The sequence below is a fragment of the Schistocerca piceifrons genome, chromosome 2 (assembly GCF_021461385.2).
Source record: "Schistocerca piceifrons isolate TAMUIC-IGC-003096 chromosome 2, iqSchPice1.1, whole genome shotgun sequence".
Taxonomy (NCBI): domain Eukaryota; kingdom Metazoa; phylum Arthropoda; class Insecta; order Orthoptera; family Acrididae; genus Schistocerca; species Schistocerca piceifrons.
Genome location: NC_060139.1, coordinates 253,006,260 through 253,028,888, shown reverse-complemented (window position 1 = coordinate 253,028,888; position 22,629 = coordinate 253,006,260). Strand labels below are relative to the sequence as shown.

The following is a 22,629-nucleotide window of genomic DNA, read 5'->3' as shown; positions in this document are numbered from 1 at the left end:
CAGCCCTGCGGGATTAGCCGAGCAGTCTGGGACGCTGCAGTCATGAACTGTGCGGCTGGTCCCGGCGGAGGTTCGAGTCCTCCCTCAGGCATGGGTGTGTGTTTGTCCTTAGGATAATTTAGGTTAAGTAGTGTTTAAGCTTAGGGGCTGATGACCTTAGAAGTTAAGTCCCATAAGATTTTACACACATTTTTTTGATTAGTTGGGTTGGGGTTGTTTGGGGGAAGAGACCACACAGCGAGGTCATCGGTCTCATCGGATTAGGGAAGGATGGGGAAGGAAGTCGGCCGTGCCCTTTCAAAGGAGCCATCCCAGCATTTGCCTGGAGCGATTTAGGGAAATCACGGAAAACCTAAATCAGGATGGCCGGACGCGGGATTGAACCGTCGTCCTCCCGAATGCGAGTCCAGTGTTTTTTGATTAATCCCTAGAGTTTTTACACGGCGGAAAAAATCACCCTGTGTTTATGGTGCATACAGACTCCCAATAACCAAAGCAATTTCAAAGGTGATTAAAGTTGAAGACGGTTACGGCATGTATTTAACGCAAAGCTGATTTGCATCCTCATAGGGGAACTACCAGCGCCGCTGTTACGCGACTGGCACCAAATTTGATTAGACATCATCTTTCAGATGTAGAAATACGCCTACCAACTTTCGTTTATGTCGTACAACTCCTTCTTGGTGCTGCGATTTTTTTTCGGTCAGCGTATTTTGAAGGGGATAACATTGATGTAGATGAATAAATAAAATTATTTCTAAAAAACAAGAATGCCAGTTATTTTTTGAGCACATTCGTACATCACACTATGTACAGAGTGAATAGCCATCGATATGCGTCTTCAAATGTCTGTGAAACCTGGGTGTAAACTAAGCTGTTACTTACCGTAGAGAGGGTGCCGTTGGCCAGCGTGACGTTGCGCTCGGCCGTCATGGCGACGATGGCGACGCTGAGGTTGACGCGCAACGAGTAGACGTTGAAGAAGCCGAGGAAGGCGAGCAGCGACAGCAGGCGCCGCCGCCGCCGCCAGAAGGCCCAGCCGGCGCCCAGGCCGTCGCTGGGGGGCCTGCGGCAGCCAAGAAACCGCTTTCACCCCCACCGTCATCCACAACAGGCCACCGCTCCTCTGACCTCGTGCATCTGACTATACAGGGTGGTCCATTGATAGTGACCGGGCCAAATATCTCACGAAATAAGCGTCAAACGAAAAAACTACAGACAACGAAACTCGTCTAGCTTGAAAGGAGAAACCAGATGGCGCTATGGTTGGCCCGCTAGATGGCGCTGCCATAGGTCAAACGGATATCAACTGCGTTTTTTTAAATAGGAACCCCCATTTTTTATTACAGATTCGTGTAGTACGTAAAGAAGTGTGAATGTTTTAGTTGGACCACTTTTTTCACTTTGTGATAGATGGCGCTGTAATAGTCACAAACGTATAAGTACGTGGTATCTCGTAACATTCTGCCAGTGCGGACGGTATTTGCCTCGTGATACATTACCCGTGTTAAAATGGATCGTTTACAAACTGTGGAAAAGGTCGATATCGTGTTGATATATGGCTATTGTGATCAAAACGCCCAACGGGTGTGTGCTATGTATACTGCTCGGTCTCCTGGACGACATCATCCAAGTGTCCGGACCGTTCGCTGGATAGTTACGTTATTTAAGGAATCGGGAGGTGTTCAGCCACATGTGAAGTGTCAACTACGACCTGCAACAAATGATGATGCCCAAGTAGGGGTTTTAGCTGCAGCCGCGGCTAATCCGCACATCAGTGGCAGACAAATTGCGCGAGAATCGGGAATCTCAAAAACGTCTGTGTTGAGAATGCTACATCAACATCGATTGCACCCGTACCATATTTCTATGCACCATGAATTGCAGGGCGACGACTTTGAACGTCGTGTACAGTTCTGCCACTGGGCACAAGAGAAATTACGGGACGATGACAGATTTTTTGCGCGCGTTCTATTTAGCGACGAAGCGTGATTCGCCAACAGCGGTAACGTAAACCGGCATAATATGCGCTATTGGGCAACGGAAAATCCACGATGGCTGCGACAAGTGGAACCTCAGCGACCTTGGCGGGTTGATGTATGGTGCGGCATTATGTCAGTAAGGATAATTGGCCCCCATTTTATCGATGGCAATCTAAGTGGTGCAATGTATGCTGATTTCCTACGTAATGATCTACCTATGTTACTACAAGATGTTTCACTGCATGACAGAATGGCGATTTACTTCCAACATGATGGATGTCCGGCGCATAGCTCGCGTGCGGTTGAAGCGGTATTGATTTGCATATTTCATGACAGGTGGATTGGAAGCACCATACCACAGCCCGCACGTTCACCGGATCTAACGTCCACGCATTTCTTTCTCTGGGGAATGTTGAAGAATATTTGCTATTGTCATCCACCGACAACGCCTGACAACATGCGTCAGCCCATTGTCAATGCACGTGCGAACATCACGGAAGGCGAACTACTCGCTGTTGAGAGGAATGTCGTTACACGTATTGCCAAATGCATTGAGATTCACGGACATCATTCTGAGCATTTATTGTACCTACGTTCTCTATTGTAATTTAAAAAACCTACCTGTTACCAACTGTTCGTCTAAAATTGTGAGCCATATGTTTGTGACTATTACAGCGCCATCTATTACAAAGCGAAAAAAGTGGTCCAACTAAAACATTCATATTTCTTTACGTACTACACGAATATGTAATAAAAATGGGGGTTCCTATTTAAAAAAACGAAGTTGGTATCCGTTTGACCTATGGCAGCGCCATCTAGCGGACCAACCATAGCGCCATCTGGTTTCCCCCTTCAAGCTAGACAAGTTTCGTTCTTTGTTGTTTTATCGTTTGACGCTGATTTCGTGAGATATATGGCCCAATCACGATCAACAGACAACCCTGTATAGCTGGACCACACAGCGTGGCTCATTTAGTACTCAACATACAGAGAAACCACAGAAGCTATACAGTCTGATCACAATCTGACCAATATTACGTTAAAATGGGGTGTGTCCACCCTTCGCCTCCATGATTACATGAACTCTATTACTCGGGTGTCTCAAGTCGTGGAGGAATGACAGCCCATTCTTTCTCAACAGGTGAAACCAGAGAAGCTAGAGATGTTGGACGCTGGAGACTGGAGGCAAGTCGACGTTTTAACTCATCCCAGAGGTGTACCGTTGGGTTCAGGTCGGGACTCCGGGAAGGCCAATCCAATTCAGGAGCGATATTGTCTACAAACCCTTGCCTCACAGATGATGCTTTACGACAGGGTGTGATATCATGCTGACACAAAAACTCATCGTCTCCGAACTGTTCCTGTACTGTGTGGAGAACATTACGCTGTAAAATGTTTTTTTTTTCTGAAATGATATACATTGCAACAGTGACCTGTTAGTAATATTTTATTATTACGACGCGCTTCGGCAGCATGCTGCCATCATTAGGTGCATTTACAGTTAATTTTACATTGTAATTAATATGAAATGAGGTTAGTTTCCTTTGCCATGTGTGCCAGTCAGGTTAGGTGTCAAAAAGACGCCTGTTCTGGAAGATAAATATGTTATGAATGTGTACATGTCTGATTTGCATCATTAGTCATTTTCTTAGTGCATTTGCTAACATTTTTATTGGTAATTTCGATGTCTGGAACCCAGAGCACAGTAACAAGTTGATCACAACTCAACGCTTTCACAATCATTTTTTACACCAATCCAAAGAGTCTTGAGAGCTAAGATAAACTAGTTTCTATTGTAAACACAGTAGTGTACAGTGAAGGTGGATATTTATATCCAGATATATTTATGTCAAGGCCAATATCAGGTGAGGAGCTGATAAAGAATATTTTTTCGAATTAAAAAGGTATTCAACATTGGAGAAGTTTTTAGAGAAGTTAATTGTTACTTCCAAGTTTATCATTTAGCGACATGTCCAAATGTTCTGTGCTATTGAATGAATACTTTCAATTCTTCATGTAAGTCCATTTGGTGTCCCATGTCCCTTTTATGTAATATATGAAGATCATGCGCGATATCATGGAATGGGTGGCCGGTGTTTTTTTGTGTGGGAGGCTATTACTGATTTATTATACTCACAAGTGTGGTAGAAATTTGTATGTTCGTTGTATCTTTTTTGGAAGTCACGCCTTGTTTGGCCTACATAGAAGGCTTTGCAGGTGCTACAAACTGTTTTATAAATGCCTGGTTGTGAGTGTTTATCTGTGTGTGCATTAATATTGTGCCTCAGTGTGTGTTGCAGTTTATCATGTCTTGTGAAGACACTGTTAATGTTGTGTAGTCTGAAAACGTTTCCTATATTTTAGGAGGGTTAGCCTGTGAAAGGAATGCAAGCAGAGAGTATACTTTTCATTTTCTGAGTGGAGTTAGCTTTATATAGTTTTCTGTTTTTTGTTGCAGTATATATATTATTTCACAAAAAACTCACAATAGAGTTGCAGCCCTCAAATAATATACACAAGCTGTAAAATGTGTTCGTACCCTTCCACACTAAACATTTTCTTAAGTGCAGTAAGGAAGGCATTTGACTGTGTGGGTCATGTGCACTCTTAGAAAAACTCAGGTTTTATGGAATTGAAGGCTATACACACAGCTGGTTTGAATCACACTTAATGAACAGAGAGCAACAAGTTGTGCTGAATAGCACAAATAAAGTTGGGAGGGTGGTAAATTCTAATGAATGGGGAGTTATCACAAAGGAGTCGCACAGGGTTCAATTTTAGGTCCTCTGCTGTTCCTTATTCATGTGAATGACCTCCCACTTAACGTTCAGCAAGCAGAACTAGTACTTTTTGCAGATGGCATGAGTGTTATAATAAATCCCATTCCAGAAAAAGCAGCTGAAGATATTGTTAAGGATGTCTTTCAAACAATTATTAAGTGGTTCTCAGAAAATGGACTCTCCCTTAATTTTGAAAAAACTCACTATATCCAGTTCTGTACACCGTATAGAGTCATACTGACAATTGATGTAGCATATGAACAGGGCTCAGTTAACAGGTTAGATTTATACAAATTTTTGGGTATTCAGATTGATGACAACTTGAACTGGAAGAAGCATATTACTGAGCTTCTCAAACAACTAAGTTCAGCTTCTTTCGCTCTTCGTATAATCGCTAGTTTGGTAATAAACAGATCAGCCTCCTAACGTACATTGCATATTTCCACTCAATAATGTCTTATGAAATAGTTTTCTTGGGTAACTCATCACTTAGACATAAAGTATTGATTGCACAAAGAGAGCAGTGAGAATAATTAGTGGTGTTCACCCAAGGACGTCATGTAGGCACCTTTTCAAGGAGTTAGGTATTTTAACTGCACCATCATAGTACATATATTCGCTAATGAAATTCGTTACAAATAATCCATCTCAATTCGTGAAGAACAGGGATGTTCATACGTACAACACTAGAGGGAAAAATGACCTTTCCTGTCCGTTATTGGAGCTGTCAGTTGCTCAAAAAGGAGAACATTATTCAGCAGAAAATATCTTTGATCATTTGCTCAACCACATAAAGTGTCTGGCAGGTAGCAGATCAAGTTTTAAATCTAGCTTAAAATCATTTCGTTTGGACAACTCCTTCTATTCCATGGACGAGTTTTTGTTTCAGAAATGGCAAAAAAAAAAAAAAAGATTGTACCTCTAAATGTAGTTGCATGTGCAGAACTAAAAATTTCAGTAATATTAATATTAGCACTATTCTTGTGTGCATATATATCTTGTAATCTGATCTGTTCCACATCATATAGATAAAAGAATCGGGAAAAATGATCTACGGAACATGGCATAATTAAAACTAAAACAAAACCATTCCCCAACTTCCAAAAACACTTCTTTGCTGTAACATCTCCTTCTGTGTACTTCATTGTCGGCACCGCACAGGATGCCAGGTAACATTCTGCAGGCATTCGCCAAACCCAAACTCCTCCATGGGATTGCCATAGGGTTGATCACTCCAAATCACTGGTTACCAGTCATCCGCTGCACTGGATGACTGTCCCACTTTACACCACCTCAACCATCTGACTAAAGAAATGCGTGGCTTGTAAGCAATTGCTCGACCATTGTTTCTCATCCCTTTACACTCCATACGCAAACTCAGTGTGATAGTGGACTGCTGGCAGCACTTTGCAACTCACGAGCGATTCCTCCCGCTGGTTTCATGTGATTATTTAGAACCACCCCTCGCAATGCTCAACAGTCTCACTCTGTCAGTACACGAGACCTGTCTGGTCTTGTCTTAGCAGTGGTTGTTCCTCCACGTTACACTTCAGAATCGCATCATCAACAGTCGAGGTTGGCAGCTTTAGAAGGGTTCAAATGAAACTGAAATGCGCCTTTGGCGTCATTGGCCGGGAGGCCCCTTCCGGGGCAGGTCCGACCACCTTGGTGCGGGTCTTATTACAATACTGGCCATTAAAATTGCTATAACAAGAAGAAATGCAGATGATAAACGGGTATCCATTGGACAAATATATTATACTAGAACTGACATGTGATTACATTTTCACGCAATTTGGGTGCATAGATCCCGAGAAATCAGTACCCAGAACAACCACTTCTGGCTGTAATAACCGTCATGATACGCCTGGGCATTGAGTCAAACAGAGCTTGGATGGCGTGTACAGGTACAGCTGGCCATGCAGCTTCAACACGATACCACAGTTCATCAAGAGTAGTGACTGGCGTATTGTGACGAGCCAGTTGCTCGGCCACCATTGACCAGACGTTTTTAGTTGGTGAGAGATATGGAGAATGTGCTGGCCAGGGCAGCAGTAGAACGTTTTCTGTACCCAGAAAGGCCCGTACAGGACGTACAACACCGGTCGTGCATTATCCTGCTGAAATGTAGGGTTTCGCAGGGATCGAATGAAGGGTAGAGCCACGGGTCGTAATACATCTGAAACGTAACGTGCACTGTTCAAAGTGCCATCAATGCGAACAAGAGGTGACCGAGACGTGTAACCAATGGCACCCCATACCATCACGCCGGGTGATACGCCAGTATGGCGATTACGAATACATGCTTCCAATGTGCGTTCACCGCGATGTTGCCAAACACGGAGTCGATCATCATGATGCTGTTAACAGAACCTGGATTCATCCGAAAAAATGACGTTTTGCCATTCGTGCACCCAGGTTCGTCGTTGAGTACACCATCTCAGACTCTCCTGTCTGTGATGCAGCGTCAAGGGTAACCGCAGCCATGGTATCCGAGCTGATAGTCCATGCTGCTGCAAACGTCGTCGAACTGTTCGTGCAGATGGTTGTTGTCTTGCAAACGTCCACATCTGTTGACGCAGGGATCTAGACGTGGCTGCACGGCCCGTTACAACTATGCGGATAAGATGCCTGTCATCTCGACTGCTAGTGATACGAGGCCGTTGGGATCCAGCACGGCGTTCCGTATTACCCTCCGGAACCCACCGATTCCATATTCTGCTAACAATCATTGGATCTCGGCCAACGCGAGCAGCAATGTCGCGATACGATAAACCGCAATCGCGATAGGCTACAACGCGACCTTTATCAAAGTCGGAAACGTGATGGTACGCATTTCTCCTCCTTACACGAGGCATGACAACTGCCGTTTGTGTATGATAAATCGGTTGGAAACTTTCCTCATGTCAGCACGTTGTAGGTGTCGCCACCGGCGCCAACCTTGTGTGAATGCTCTGAAAAGCTAATCATTTGCATATCACAGCATCTTCTTCATGTCGGTTAAATTTTGCGTCTGTAGCACGTCATTTGGGTGGTGTAGCAATTTTAGTGGTCAGTAGTGTACATTCGACGCCACGTTGGGCGATCTGCGCGCCGGATGGGGATGAAATGATGAAGACAACACAACGCCCAGTCCCTGAGCGGAGAAAATCTCCGACCCAGCTCGAAATCGAACCCGGGCCCGTTGGACGGCAATCCGTCACACCGATCAGTCAGCTATCGGGACGGACAGGGTTCGAGTCCGCCTTTGGTGATATCTAGTGCCAAAATCCGCATTACACTGGGGCGTCCTGATACTTCTGGTCAGATGGTGTGTAGTGAGGCACGTGAGGAGCAGCGTCACCAGATCAAATTTACTGAAGACCTTGACTTAGCGATTCGCGGTTCAAAATGTCGCTGGGACAAGAACATAAAAAAGAGACTGAGTGAGGATACCTATATATTCATTAATTAGATAAGTATTTCCTTATAATATATTATGAAAAGAATTGGTACACTGGTACAACTGCACAGAGAGGCAAAATATAGGCTGCCTTACACTTTCCACTTTCACAAGCTGTGATTGTAACAATGATGTCAAATGTCGTAAAACAAGCTTCACTCTTTAATGCGCTACGTTGCGTATTTGCAAAACTTCTTTACACATGATAATTGTATTATATATGCACATACACAAAGGTTGCAATATTTTGGAAAAAAATAATATTAAATTGTTAATTAGGTCTACCGACACTACGACTCATAAGCTCGTCTATAAAAGATCGCTAATACGAGTAAACAGTACATTATACGATTAAATATGAAAAAACACAAGCATAATAAAGAATTGAATGATGTGTGGTTTTTTTTTCTAACTAGCATATAGCTTAAGGGGGGGGTAGGACGTCAAACGGGTCGACTTGGAGCAGGAGAGGCATCACACGACATTTTCATTTCCAGTGTCTATACTTTTACAAATAAGTTCAAAAAACTTTGTCAGCATCACCAGGAAGGATTCAGAATTCACACTCATTGCAGTGGAAGTTCGAAAACATAGCAAAATAAATTTTATTACGTGCGAAATTTCATCATTTTTTCACTTACTAGTGGCTGCATTTGTTGCTATAGGTCCACTTTTCTTCATAAGTTAGAGAGATTCTTCGAGGAATTTTGCACAACATACATACCATACTTACAGGTGTATGAAACTCTAGAATTTAGTTAATTTATGAAAAAACGAATGAGCTGTTGTATTTTAAACTTCATGTTTAGAAAAACACAAATTTTGTAGTTAATTACGTCAATTTTTACCACAGTTTTTAATAAATTTGGAAAATTCTAGAGTTTCGTACACCTCTAAGTATGGTTTGTATGATGTGCAAAATTCATCAAAGAATCTCTCTTACTTATGCAGAAAAGTGTACCTATAGCAACAAATACTGACATTAGTAAGTGAAAAAAATTATGAAATTTCACATGTAACAAAAATCATTTCGTTATGTTTTGGAACTTCCACTGCTATGAGTGTGAATTCTGAATCCTTCCTGGTCACGCTGACAAAGTTTTATGAATCTATTTGTAAAAGTATAGACAGTGGAAATTAAAATGTCCTGTGGTGCCTCTCCTGCTCCAAGTCGACTCGTTTGACGTCCTACCCCCCTTAATTACCTTTTTTTATATTTCCTGTATTTCCAAATACACTACCAGAAAAAAATTAGTACTCCCTTTTAGAGGTTTCCCATTCATTCGAAATTTATTGTTGCAACACTGCATGTGGAGTACATGAAACGACTATATTTACAGATCAGTAAGCACAAGCGGTTCTGAGGTACCAGGTGTCGCCCTTTGCTGACAAGCCCATATTACATCGTGATGCAGCCGCCACATGCAGCAATGCAGGCGCTTATTCTGGCATCCAGTCGACCGTAAAGATGGTGGATACTGTCCTGGGATACGTTATGCCACGCGTGGTCGACCTATTCACGTCGTTCTGTAAGAATTGTTGGCTGACGAGCCGCACGAGTCATTTCTCATCCCATCATGTCCCACACAGCGTCATTGGAGACAAGCCTGGAGATCGTGTTGGCCACGGAAGTTACTGCACGTCTTGTAGAGCACGTTGAGTTGCATGGGCAGTATTTGGGCGAGCATTATCTTGTTGGTACAACACATCACCTTCCGGTTGCAAGCGTGGCAAAAGAATGGGTCTAACAATATTCTGCACGTACCGCGTGCTGCTTACCGTCTCCTCCAGAAACACCGAAAGTCAGCGAGAATTGCAGCTCATCGCAGCCCGGACCATAAGACCTAGGACGGGGTCAGTGTATCTTGTACGAATGCACTCTACGAAACGGCTCTCACCAGATCTATGTCGTACACGCAAACAACTACCACTTGGCTGCAGGCAGAATCTGCTTTTATCGCTGAAGACCATGGCACCCAATTCCATCTTCCAAGTGATCCTCTGTCGGCACCAGTCGAGCCGTGTACGTCGATGTTGTGACGTGGGTGGAACACGGGCTAGAGCCATGCGTGCCAGTAGTTCCAGTGCTAATGAGTGATTCGTAACAGTTCGTGTTGACACGTATGGGCTCACGAACCCTCTTGTCTGTCCTGTGGTAGCTGCACAATCTGCCACTGCTGCCCTTACAATACGACAATCCTGGTGGACGTCTGTGCTGAGTGTACGTCCAGAACGTCGTCTGCAGATGTGAGAATGTTCACGAGACCATTGGTACCAGCATCGTTGCACAACTGACGCAGCACGTCCAATTTGTGTGGCAATTCTCCGAAAGTACCATCTCGTCACTGGGAATTCCACAATCTGACCGCTTTCAAGCTCACTGAGTTGGCTGTAGGAAACAGAAGTGCGTCTCTGTGGCACGGTTGCCTGTTTGCTTCACACGTTTGCACCAGGCTGTGCCTTCTGGCTGTGAGCATTCCCTATTAAAGGGTAGACACAGATGGTGCTCTAGTAGCCATGCCACTACGCTATATATATAGTATAATGGGCAGGGGCACTATGAATATAGTGCGGGACAATAAGTTGGGAATGTAGGCCCCACGTGAGGCGTGCCAGAGATAAGTATCTGCAGTCGCACTATCCTCTGTGTCCTCCGTGGCTCAGATGGATAGAGCGTCTGCCATGTAAGCAGGAGATTCTGGGTTCGACTCCCGGTCGGAGCACACATTTCAATTGTCCCCGTTGATGTATATCAACGCCTGTATGCAGCTAGGGGTATTCATTTTATTGTAACTACGCTATCTGTTGGCGGACGACGTTGAAACCACTGTCAGTACTTCTATTATTCCAGGTGGCACTGTCTTTCCAGGTGCACTATTTTTTTCCCAGCAGAGTGTATACATAATCTATAAATTACTTACCAGCGGTATTTACACTGACCAAATGAGTAGACGACGTCGATGGGTGTTGTGTCCACATTGAAAATGCAGCTGCCTACGTGTTTCGTTTCTCACTACGAACAAGAGGGCGGGCGCAAAGGGCGATTACCGCCGTGGGATGCAAGTACTACTTCTGGCGCCAAGAGAAGTCGGAGGCAGTCAGTGAGCGAGAGTGGGGCAGAAGTTGAAACAATGAAAATTCAGAAAACAGCAGTGTGGCAATAATAGTATAACAGCGGAAGCCAAGCCCTGACTGTTTTTTAAATACACAGCTGGAGCCTGCCCTGAAACGTCTCGTTAGTTCGTTGCCTGATCGAGACCTCTTGGCACTCCGTATTCAAACTTTCTTGGTTACCACCATCGATCCGTTCAGTAACGCGTTTCGGAACTTTCAGGTACTCGACCGTTAATTGAGTATGGAGAAAAAGGACCTCGAAGGAATTATCCGAATGGGACGGAAATCCGTAGATGTGATGCACTGTACAGACAAACAAATTACAATTTAAGAAAGCTTTCTTGTAACTTAAACATTGATTTTCGTCGGCTCCTTCTTTAGCAACGTTCAACCCAGGCATATACTTAACGCTAACCACTAATGCCTCAGATTGCAGCATTGGTGCAGTACTGGCCCGCAAATATCCTAACGGGGCAGAACGGTCCGTTTCACGTACATCTCTATGCTAACAAGTTTCACATGATCACCAGTTACAAGCCCCTCCGCTATTGGGTCCCCACTCGAAACTTCCCGATAAGGTTGCACAGCGGCTGCAGTGCTGGGTATTGTCCCCTAGTAACTATAAATACAAGATCTATTACAGGCTCATCATGCAGCATTCAAACACAAACGCACTTTTCTGCTTGACATGTGATCCATGTACAGACTCTGAAAGCCACAAAAGCCTTGTTTTGCCTTTGACAGTGACACAACCTCGAAGAATTCCCAATTAAGGGTGCAAAGTAACAATACCAACAGGCTATGATCCATTTCTCTGTAGAGTGTTGGCTGCTGTATAGCGAGGTAGGCCGGAGCACCTGCCTAAGGCCATAGACCCAGCATGGCATTCATTACAACACCAGCCTACCGCAACCGATGGTGCCTCATTATTAGCCACAGACAAATCTGAACAGTGGATGGTAACTCTGCCCCTGCATATTGAAGCTCCTCCACATCGAAAGTTGAAGAATGTGGAGCAGCAACGAAGGCAATAGCGCGGCATCTTGTTTACTGGGCTGCTGTTGACGCTGCCATAGAACATATGGTCCAGATCTGCAAGACCTGCACCCACAATAATTCAGCCCCAGCGCAGCATTTTGACCCTTGGTCCCGCGTTCACCACCCCTAGCAAAAAGAACGCATTGATTCTGCAGAACGAGTCTGAGGAACAATGCGACTGTCAGTCGATGATGCTGTACCCAACTTCCCACATGGGGCATAGATGGCTTTCACCAATACATCAGCTACTATCTGTACCCTCTCCATTCGAACCAGAGGGTCGCCTTCCACACTGGTTTACGACAATGACCCTCATTTCATGGATACTGTGTTTCAGGAATTTTGTATACACAACAGTACTGAGCACCTAAGTTCACCATCAAACTCTGAAGCGAAGCAGATGGTCAAGATCTACAAAATGCTGATACGCAAGATAATGACAGCGACTGGCTCTGAGGAATACTCACCATCTTCTTTGCAGTGTACTAGTGTACCCTCGTAAATAAACGCAGTCCAGCAAAAATTGCACATGAACACATCCTGTTTGACCTGCTGCGCCTGACTCAGCGATCCCACCGCCCATTACCGATCGGCTCCCAAGTATGGACCGATATTTCCGCGTAGGACTCCACAAACGATGCAAGGTGTCGTCGTCGGCTATAGGGGACGACAAATATTGGAGATTGAGACCGATCAGGAGTGAATACCCCGTGCAACCAACTGACGTGAGTCACGCAGCCACCCTCAGTACAAGCATTCCCAGCAGTGTGCCTTCCACCACTACAACAACCTCTGCACTCGTTTTATGCGCCAACAGGTGATCGACAACGACCAGTGATAGGAGATAATGTAGGTGGACCCCATAATCTACTTCCAGCTCCCACCAACATCTGAGAAACCCTCTCCAAGCATTTGGCAGAGCTTGGGCATACCTGTATTGAGTCTTCCGTGGAAGCCGAACCATTGCTGCCATGCATACCAAAGCCGGCCGGTGTAGCCGTGCGGTTCTAGGCGCTTCAGTCTGGAACCGCGTGACCACTACGGTCGCAGGTTCGAATCCTGCCTCGGGCATGGATGTACGTGATGTCCTTAGGTTAGTTAGGTTTAAGTAGTTCTAAGTTCTAGGGGACTGATGACCTCAGCTGTTAAGTCCCATAGAGCCATTTTAACCATGCATACCAATGTTGGTACCCACTCCCATGCTGGCAGAACCATGCAGCACACCAGAAACAATCGATCGGTTGACAATTCCACAGACAGCATCGACATATAACCTGGCCGATCACGACGAGGAAGTGCAGCGAAAGGCTTTGGCGTAAATTCTAGCACCACCACCCCCACTTCTCGACGAAATCCGGACAGGCTGGAACAGTTCCAGCCCTACATGCCAATTAAAGAGGGTAGGGGTTTAGTATTCGTATTTCCCGCCCAGCCTGAGTATCGATTTGGAGGGAAAGTCAGAGACACTCAATCTCCATAGAATAGTCCCAGCTCCCTCACACGAAGGACACTGCTGCCACAGGAATGTCACATGGGCCCACCTACTGAGGCAAGAGTGACTGTAAATACCACTGCCCCATACTTGTTCCTCAGTTCCTTGCTATTCCCTGAAGCCTTCGACACACGCCTTTGATAGTAGATTGATTGACCTTGCCGTTGTTTATGGTTTTCGATTCATATCCTCGGTCTGATTTGCACTTTCTTATGACTTTCGATACTATTTTGGACTTAGCTTCTACCCAGTCGTTGACTTTGTTATCCACATCGTCATCGACCACACGAGCCACCAGTTTCCTCCACCGATCACAGTGTGACTGCCAATGCGTTTATTCATAAACCATGTTCTTGCTACACAGTGAAAGATATATAAGTGACTAATATTTTGTATAGTGAGCTTACTTTGACCGCATCTCATTGAAACTACTGCTGGGGTAATACTGACAAAGACTGTTGATCATGACATACTGTCATCATAATCATCAGATCAAACATTTTAGTGAAAGCTTCGCTTACTGAGTCTGTCGTGCAGTAGCTCCCTTATCATCGTCGCCTGTCTTATTGTCTTGTGATGCATCGTCGACACCCATTCTGAAACAAGAAAATACTGTCATTAATCATCAGATCTTTAAAGTGAATGTAACTATAAAGTTCTTAATCACTTTCTGCTGTATTTCTAAATCAGTTTAGGTGCAGAAAGGCACAGTGACCGGGAAAGTGTTCTTATTCAAACGTTTCTTGCATAAAAAGTGCTAGAATTACGATCTGAAACGGCTCTATTAAGTTATTTCCATAAACATTTATCGGCTGAGCTATCTGAACAGGCCTTCTGGCCGGGGCGAAACTCCAATGTGCCAATACTTCTTCTCTGTTATTCTAAGCTTCACAAACCCTTTACTGTATCTCTTGGAATAGCAGAAGAAATTTACTGGCAACTTGAATCTGAGTAAAAGTACACAGTCCATAATGCGTAGTCGGATGATGGAGGCAGCAAGAGCAAAGGTCGAGATTGGAGCACCTATCAGACTCGCACTTCCACTTGTAACAATAGAATTTTTATGCTGCACTTGGACCCACATCACGTAGTTATGTAGTTAGTCACATGTATCAGAGATCATTTGAATGATTCTTTTATCACATGGCTGTGGAACGAGTCAGTTTACATGGTGTGTATAAATGACTAGCGTTAACATTGATGAACAATTTATTTTTTTTAGTCTTACTCACACAACTACATTAAAAAAAGCCTTTTCTTAAAAAACTGACTAATAGTTTTGAAGTAGAAATTCCTCAGTGAAATAGAATGAGTTGTCCATGAGAAATGATTTTAAGATAGATTTACTGCCTGTCAGACATTTTAGGTTATTAGCCAAAAGAGCAAAAAATTTCTTGATCTACTGACAGATTTAAAGATGGGTAAGAAAGGTCATTTTTCCCTCTAGTGCTGCAGGTATGGACATACTGTTCCTCTAAAATTGTGATGGATTATTTATGACGAAATTCATTCCCGAAAATATGTATTGTGACGGCGCAGTTAAAGTGCCTACCTCCTTGAAAAGGTACTTACAGGACGTCCCTGGGTAAACACCACGCATTATTTTCGCTGCTCTCTTTTGTGCAATCAGTACTTTCTTTCTAGATTAGTTACCACAGAAAATTATTCCATAAGACATTACTGAGTAAAAGTACACCAAACATGCAAGGAGATTGATTCGTTTGTTTCCAAGATTAGCAATTATATGAAGGGCAAAACTAGCTGAACGTAATTGTTTGAGAAGCTCAGTAACATGCTTCTTCCAGTTCCGGTTTTCATCAATGTGTATAACCAAAAATTTGGAGCATTCTCTCTTATTTAGTGACTCCTGCTCATGTGTTACATCAGTTGTTGGTATGACGCTATTTATTGTACAGAACTGATATAGTCTCTTTTCTCAAAATTTAGGGAGAGTCCATTTTCAAACAACCACTTGATAATTATTTGGGGAACGTGGTTAACAATCTCATCTGTGGCTTTTCTTCCTATCGAGATTTATTATAACACTAATGATGTCAGCAAAAAGTACCAGTTCTGCTTGTTGAATGTTAAATAGAAGGTAATTCACATATATAACGAAAAGCAGTGGACCCAAATTGAACCCTGTAGGACTCCATTCCCCAGTCACTAAAATGTTCTACACCTTCAACATTGATTGAATTATTCACCAGAACATGTTTGTTAAGTATGATTCAAACCAGCTGCGCATAAGACCATCAGTTCCATAAAACTCGAGTTCCTTTAAGAAAGTAACATGATCTACACAATCATACACCTTGGAAAGATTCCAAAAAATACCAACTACCGATATTTTATGGACCCTAAACTGTGTTATGCTATGTAAAATGTTTCTACTTAAGTGTGGGAATACTCTTGAGTACATTACTTTTTCGAATATTTTGAAAAAAGACGATAACTGTTAAGTATCTCTTGCTGTCTTTCTTATGAAAAGGTTTAACAACTGCATATTTTAACCTGTATGAAAAAAATTCATGTGACATAAATGCATCGCATGTATCACTATGGAGATTCCTTTTGAAGTTGAAACAACTTTTCAGAGTTCTGTTTGAAATTTAATGAACACCACCTGAGCTTTTGTTTCTTAGAATCTGTATAATTCTATTAATTTCAGTGAATGAGGTTGATGCAAGTTCTCGTTTCTTACAGTTTTGTGGAATGACATTTTTAATATTTTCTCTTGCTTCTTCAACACCCTATTTTTGCTGCTACATTTAGAAACTGATCGTTAAAAGTACTCGCAGCTTGTGAACTATCCCTCACAACATGGCCATTTAGTTTAGTTTAATTGTTGTGGTATTTTACACACTGACTGGCTGTCAAGTCTCCCATTTGGCATATACTATATAGTTTTAATCTTATTATCTGCATTATTTACTCCTGTCAGGATGTACGTTCTTTTGGACATATTAATGACTTTCCTTAAAATAATATAATATTTTTTGTAGTGTGCAAGTAATGTCAGATGTTGACTTCCTCTGGCCTTTATATAAATTACTGTCTTGCTCCAGATTTTAATTCCCTCAGGTAATCACGGCTTACTTGTTTTTTAATGGATCATCTGGACATGTTTTTAGGAAAGCAACTTTCAAATTTTGATACTTACAATGAATTAAGTTGAAATTGACATTAGCATCTCTTTCTAGGTATACCTCATCCTATGCTACACGTTCTGTTCTGACTTACTCTTAAAACAATGTATCCTGTTCTCAGTACTAAAACCTCACTGTTCACACTGTATTCGGTGACGTTGCATTTATTAAGTTTAACGAAATATCAGTTTGCTGGAGCATTTACAGGGGGATCGTAAATGAAGGAATTAGGTGTATCAGCCTCTGATGTAATTTCATAACTGGTTATCGAAACGAATTTGGTTATGACACTCAACAACGAACTCTTTGACCCTAATCAACATTTATATCAAGTGTATTCCATTTTTTGTTGTGCATAAAACATATTTATGAGCACATCACAATATCGCCGTTTGCTTGCTGATTCCGATGATATCATGCAATTCTTCCGATATTTATTTTAAGAATCCTGGGAGAAATGCATGTTTCGAACATTGTAATCAGTTTACTACGTTATCCATATTCTGATACCGTGAGTTGAGGATTGATAACGACTGAAAACTTCAATATGATATTAAGTGTCATTGTGAACCAACTCATTTGTTTCGACTTGACACAGCTATTGTGCAGCATTGAAATTCAGTTGAAGACTGTTTTGAAAAGTAATATTTGTTTAGCAGATGCTGGACAACAAAAGATCATCTTTTACCCATACAACTGCACTCCAATTTCACCAGCTGATTAAATATTACTAAAACATAAATCATAATATTAAGTCTACCGCAACTTTGAAAATAATACAGATTCACAAAATCTAAGACCAATTTTGGAATCAGCAGAAAAATTCCTTTAAGATGAGTGTCTTTACAGACAAATTCTCAATCGTTTTAAATTCCGTATTAAGTTCACTTATTTTATTTGGCTAAGATGGTAACCAGGTTTGAGGAAATAATAATGGACTCAAATATGGTAGCCACCATTTAATATGCATTCAAACAAACTTAATATGCAACAGAAAAATTCTTTTACGTTAGTACTAATGTAAGTTAAAATAGCGCTAAAGTTTAGGTGTATACTGCAGTTCGTGATAACACATCCCTTACACTGGTGCGGAGAGGGAGATCTTTACAAACGCTTTTGCTAGACGCCAAGCATCACGTGAAGTTGAGTTGGTGTTGTGGCAGGCCACGCGGACCTACAGTACTTTTAACTGTAGAGAATGACAATCAAGTGTGGTTTGGCAACTATGTTTGGTGGCATCGATAGCCGAAATCGACATCGACCGGTAACTCGATGTTCGATACGATGAACGAGTGGGTCTCTTGGGAGGAATGATTGTCTTTGTCTTTCTGTTCTCGCTATTGCCTTGTGTGTCGTTTGTTCTGGTCTCAAGTGTTCTCTCATTATTTTGCGTATATTCATATCAATAAAATGGGTAATTCGTAGCAACTGTATTCAGACATTATTCTACAAGCTCACCAACACTGAGTTCTCACAAGTACATAAACATTTCCAATTTCACTCGTGAGTTTCTTTTGTTGGTTGTTTATGAAATACATACTGAGCTATGAAGACATATTTTTATTTATCAGTATTTACGTTGCACATAATTACAAAAACATGACAGCAGAAGCGAATTTCGAGACCAGAGACCTGCAATCGACGACAGCCATTACATTAATCACATTATGTTAAAGAAATCCACAAGTTGAATTTGTGGCGTGCTACACTAAACGAGGGCCAGACTTTATTTTAGTCAAACCCAAGCATAGCCAGCGGCACAAAAAGCATGAATGTAGATTACGTCACAATCATTTATTTTCACAAAATGCTGTATTTAGACCGTGGCTATCGAATTCCAGTTACCCTGTACAAAACACCGTTCAAAGCAATCAATGTCCTTCACCACTGCTACTGAAATAATAAAAATAATAATATGCTCTTTGTATACGTGAAAAAGTCTCCCGGTTATTACCAGGGTTTTTACCACATGTTACAGTAAGACCAACGGAGAATTTTAACCCATTAAGTACCAGTGTCCTATTTTGAGGACAGAGCACATATTTATTTATAAATACACAATAAATTATTAATTTGTAACTATTACTGTTCTACGTCATTTGTTGATGCTTTTTATAACAAATGCATGCTTACAGGAAATTAAAAGCAATAAATCCTACCATTAATTGATTATTGAATACTAAGGCACACTTTTCGTTATTACAGGTATTTACCTTATCGGCGATTTAGTAATATCTTAAATATGTGGCAAAGACCTTTTTGCGATTATTTATAGTCAACAATATGTCTTTTAAACTCCTTGCATTGTTAGCTCAATTGGAGCTATATTCATTGTTTTCCATTGTTATAAAATTTGTTGTATTGGAAATAGGACACTGGGACTTCGTTTTATCATTTCAGTTATTTGTACTGCTGCATGTTCGAATATGAAACTCTGTTACTGCTGATGTATTTTCTTTTTAGAACGTGGTAATTTTACCAGATTTTGTTTCTGAGGTAATTAACGACCCCTCTTATGATAGGATATGAAATTACTTTGAAATTTACGGTGTATTATGTAAGTATATTTATGAATATGTTACCCATTAGTAAATAATACAGTTCCAGATGGACAGTTTATCCGAGGCAAGCCTATTAGATTTGGCTATAAGTTGTGGTCTCTTTGTGGAGCAAGTGGCTACCGTTTCAAACTTGATTTATCCTGTGGAAAAGATCCAGAAGATACTGCAAGGGATGACCTACTATTGGGATCAAGAATAGTTCTAAACATGTTGGACTGCATTGAAAAACCCAAGAATCACTGTGTGTACTTTGACAATTTCTTCACTAGTAGAGATCTTCTGATTCATCTGAGAAATTTGGATTTTCGAGCAACTGGGACTGTCAGAGAGAATCGAGTTGGTGACTGTCCACTACTGAGCAGCAACGAACTGAAAAAAAGGAAACTATGACTACCAGTTCGACAGAAATGGTGAAGACTTATTTGTTCGATGGCACGACAACAGATGCGTTACAATTGGTACAAATTTTGACCAAGTTGAACCTTTGGGAGCAGCTACACGGTACAGTAGACAAGCAAGTAAGAAGACCCAAGTGCAACAACCTGCCGTTTTGAAGTCGTATAACGCGTACATGGGAGGTGTTTACCACCATGACTGGTTAGCTGGAAAATATGCGACGGTAGAGGGAAAAAATGGTACTGGGTCCTATTACACGTTTGCTGGAAATGGCCCTCTTAAATGCCTGATTCTTCTACAGACTAGTACACGGGAAAAATGCACAGGATTTACTGGATTTCAGACGTGCTGTTACAGTTACATACCTGAAACTGGACACTAGAAAACCGAATATTGGACGTCCAATGGAATACCCATCAAGTCAGTTGAGAGTGATACCAGACATCAGGTTTGGTGGAATTGGTCATATGATTGACAAAAGAAGCACGCAAAGATGTGTAGGAGCTAAATGCAACGGGAAACCAAAAACATATTGTGTTAAATGTCGTGTAACACTGTGTGTGAAGTGTTTTGTACCATTTCATAAGGAATAAATAGTTAAGACTTGAATACAGTTTAGTATGGTATACGATACTGTCAGATCCCAGTGTCCTATTTTGAGGTCGGCCATTATACCAGCATGTATAAATACTCTTTGGCTATTTTTGTACTTATTGTGGTTCATACACTATGTACATTATAAAAGCAATAAAAAAATGGCTCTGAGCACTATGGGACTTCACATCTGTGGTCATCAGTCCCCTAGAACTTAGAACTACTTAAACCTAACTAACCTAAGGACATCACACACATCCATGCCCGAGGCAGGATTCGAACCTGCGAAAGCAATAAAAAACTCAATATAAAAAAAAATTAATTTGGGACTTAATCGGTTAAGACAAACTGTGAGACAGTGCGTGTCGTATATCGTGCGGTGTGTGGCGGAAGGTTCGTGTGAGACTTGTGGCAGGCGTCCTCCGGCAGTGCCCTCGGACGACGGCTTTTGCCAGTCTTGCGGCTGTGGCTGGAGTGGCAGTGGCGGCCAAGTTGGACTGGTACACGTGTCTAACGATTACGACCCGCAGACGGTCTCTGCGCTCGATACCAAACAACTCAGTTCCTCCTGAGCCAAAACTCAACGTCCTACATGGAGGCTCGCATCGCAAGCTGTCCTACATGGAGGCTCGCTTCGCAAGCTGTCAGGTCCCATCCTAGCAGGATCTCTGCCCCAGCTTTCTGCCAAGTTTTCAGCGGGCTTCACCATGAATCTGACGGATGAGTTCAAGTTCTTCTTCTCCCTAATCAAATCAGTCAACAGCAACTTGAAAGACGGGCTCGCTCCACCCATCAGAATTGAATTTGGCCGATCGTAGGTGCTATCTGCCCAGGACCTTGGCCCGGCCGAGTAATCGCTAAGGCCAGTATTACATTATCAAATTTCTTTGCCAAAGATTTGATCAAAGGTATTATCAAATATTCGTCAAATTTATTTGACAAAGATCTTTGACGTGGCGATAAAAAAGGTATTACACTGTCATCATATTTTTCGTCAAAGTTCAAGATGTCTGACAACAACTTGTCATTAATCGCAGCAGTTGCATGTCCCACAATTGAACTGTGTACACACATGGAAGAGAAGCAGGTGGAAAAAAAGGAAACGTACCTGGGTGAAGCCGTGGGTTTTACGACGAGACGATAAAAGCATTCGACAATACTTGTTACGTGAGCTTTGGTGGAGGACGTCAAGTCGTACATAAATTACTTAAGAATGGATGAGCGTATATTTCAGTATGTGCTCAGTGAAGTGTATCCTCATATCACAAAGTACAATACTCACTTAAGAACTGCTATATCTGCAGAAGACAGGCTCACTGTAACACTCCGATTCCTTGCTACAGGAGAGAGTTACTGTAGCTTAAAGTACAGCACTCGAATACCACAGTGCACATTCACGAAAATAATACCTGGAACGTGTGCAGCAATTTATAAAGCACTAAAGGACCAATGTCTGAAGGTAAATAAATGTTCAATACACTTTATGTGCATTAAGAACTATTTCTATTTTATAAACAAATCAATTACATTTTGTGTCCGAAAATCGTATCTCACGGCTAATGACCTCCGCAATATTTTTATAGCTCTCCAATCTTCTTAATCTGTTTTTGTATTCAGGGTGCCTCACGTTGTAAAGCGCCTCATCAGCTTCATACATCTCTATTAATTTTGTATTTGACGGTACACACCAATTGTATTTACCGGCCATGTCTATAAACAAACACACTACAGATGACAGAACGCCGCAGCGAGGCCCTAGATTTGATCAAATTTATTTGACGACAGACGAGATTTGACAAAGTGCCCTATTACACCATCAAACTTCTTTGACATAAATATTTGGCATATCAACTTTGACAAAGAAATTTGATTGTGTAATACCGACCTAAAGTCGGTGAACGCAAGGGAGCAGTAGGTAGAGCGCATCAGGCCTCAGGTGGCCTCAGCATCACAGTAGCAGTTACGTATAGTCGATGCTGGGTGATGCCCTTCACCCTGAAGGTAAATAGTATGGTGGAATACGACAAATGACATTACAGAGGGACACTGTAAACTAAGGGTGCATTTATGCTGCAGCCTCG

General features: G+C 42.1%; 1 protein-coding gene across 1 annotated transcript in view; it reads right to left on the bottom strand.

The window, feature by feature from the left end:
* LOC124776640 (vesicular glutamate transporter 2-like) overlaps positions 1–22,629 on the bottom strand; it is a 172,933-nt gene that overhangs the window by 75,754 nt on the left and 74,550 nt on the right. Inside the window, exons 2-3 of the mRNA XM_047251730.1 lie at positions 14,370–14,444; positions 886–1,066 (exon numbers count right to left, since the gene is read on the bottom strand). Of these exons, the coding sequence (XP_047107686.1) occupies positions 886–1,066; positions 14,370–14,443 (255 nt within the window). The 5' untranslated portion in view covers position 14,444. The remainder of the gene's footprint in view (positions 1–885; positions 1,067–14,369; positions 14,445–22,629) is intronic.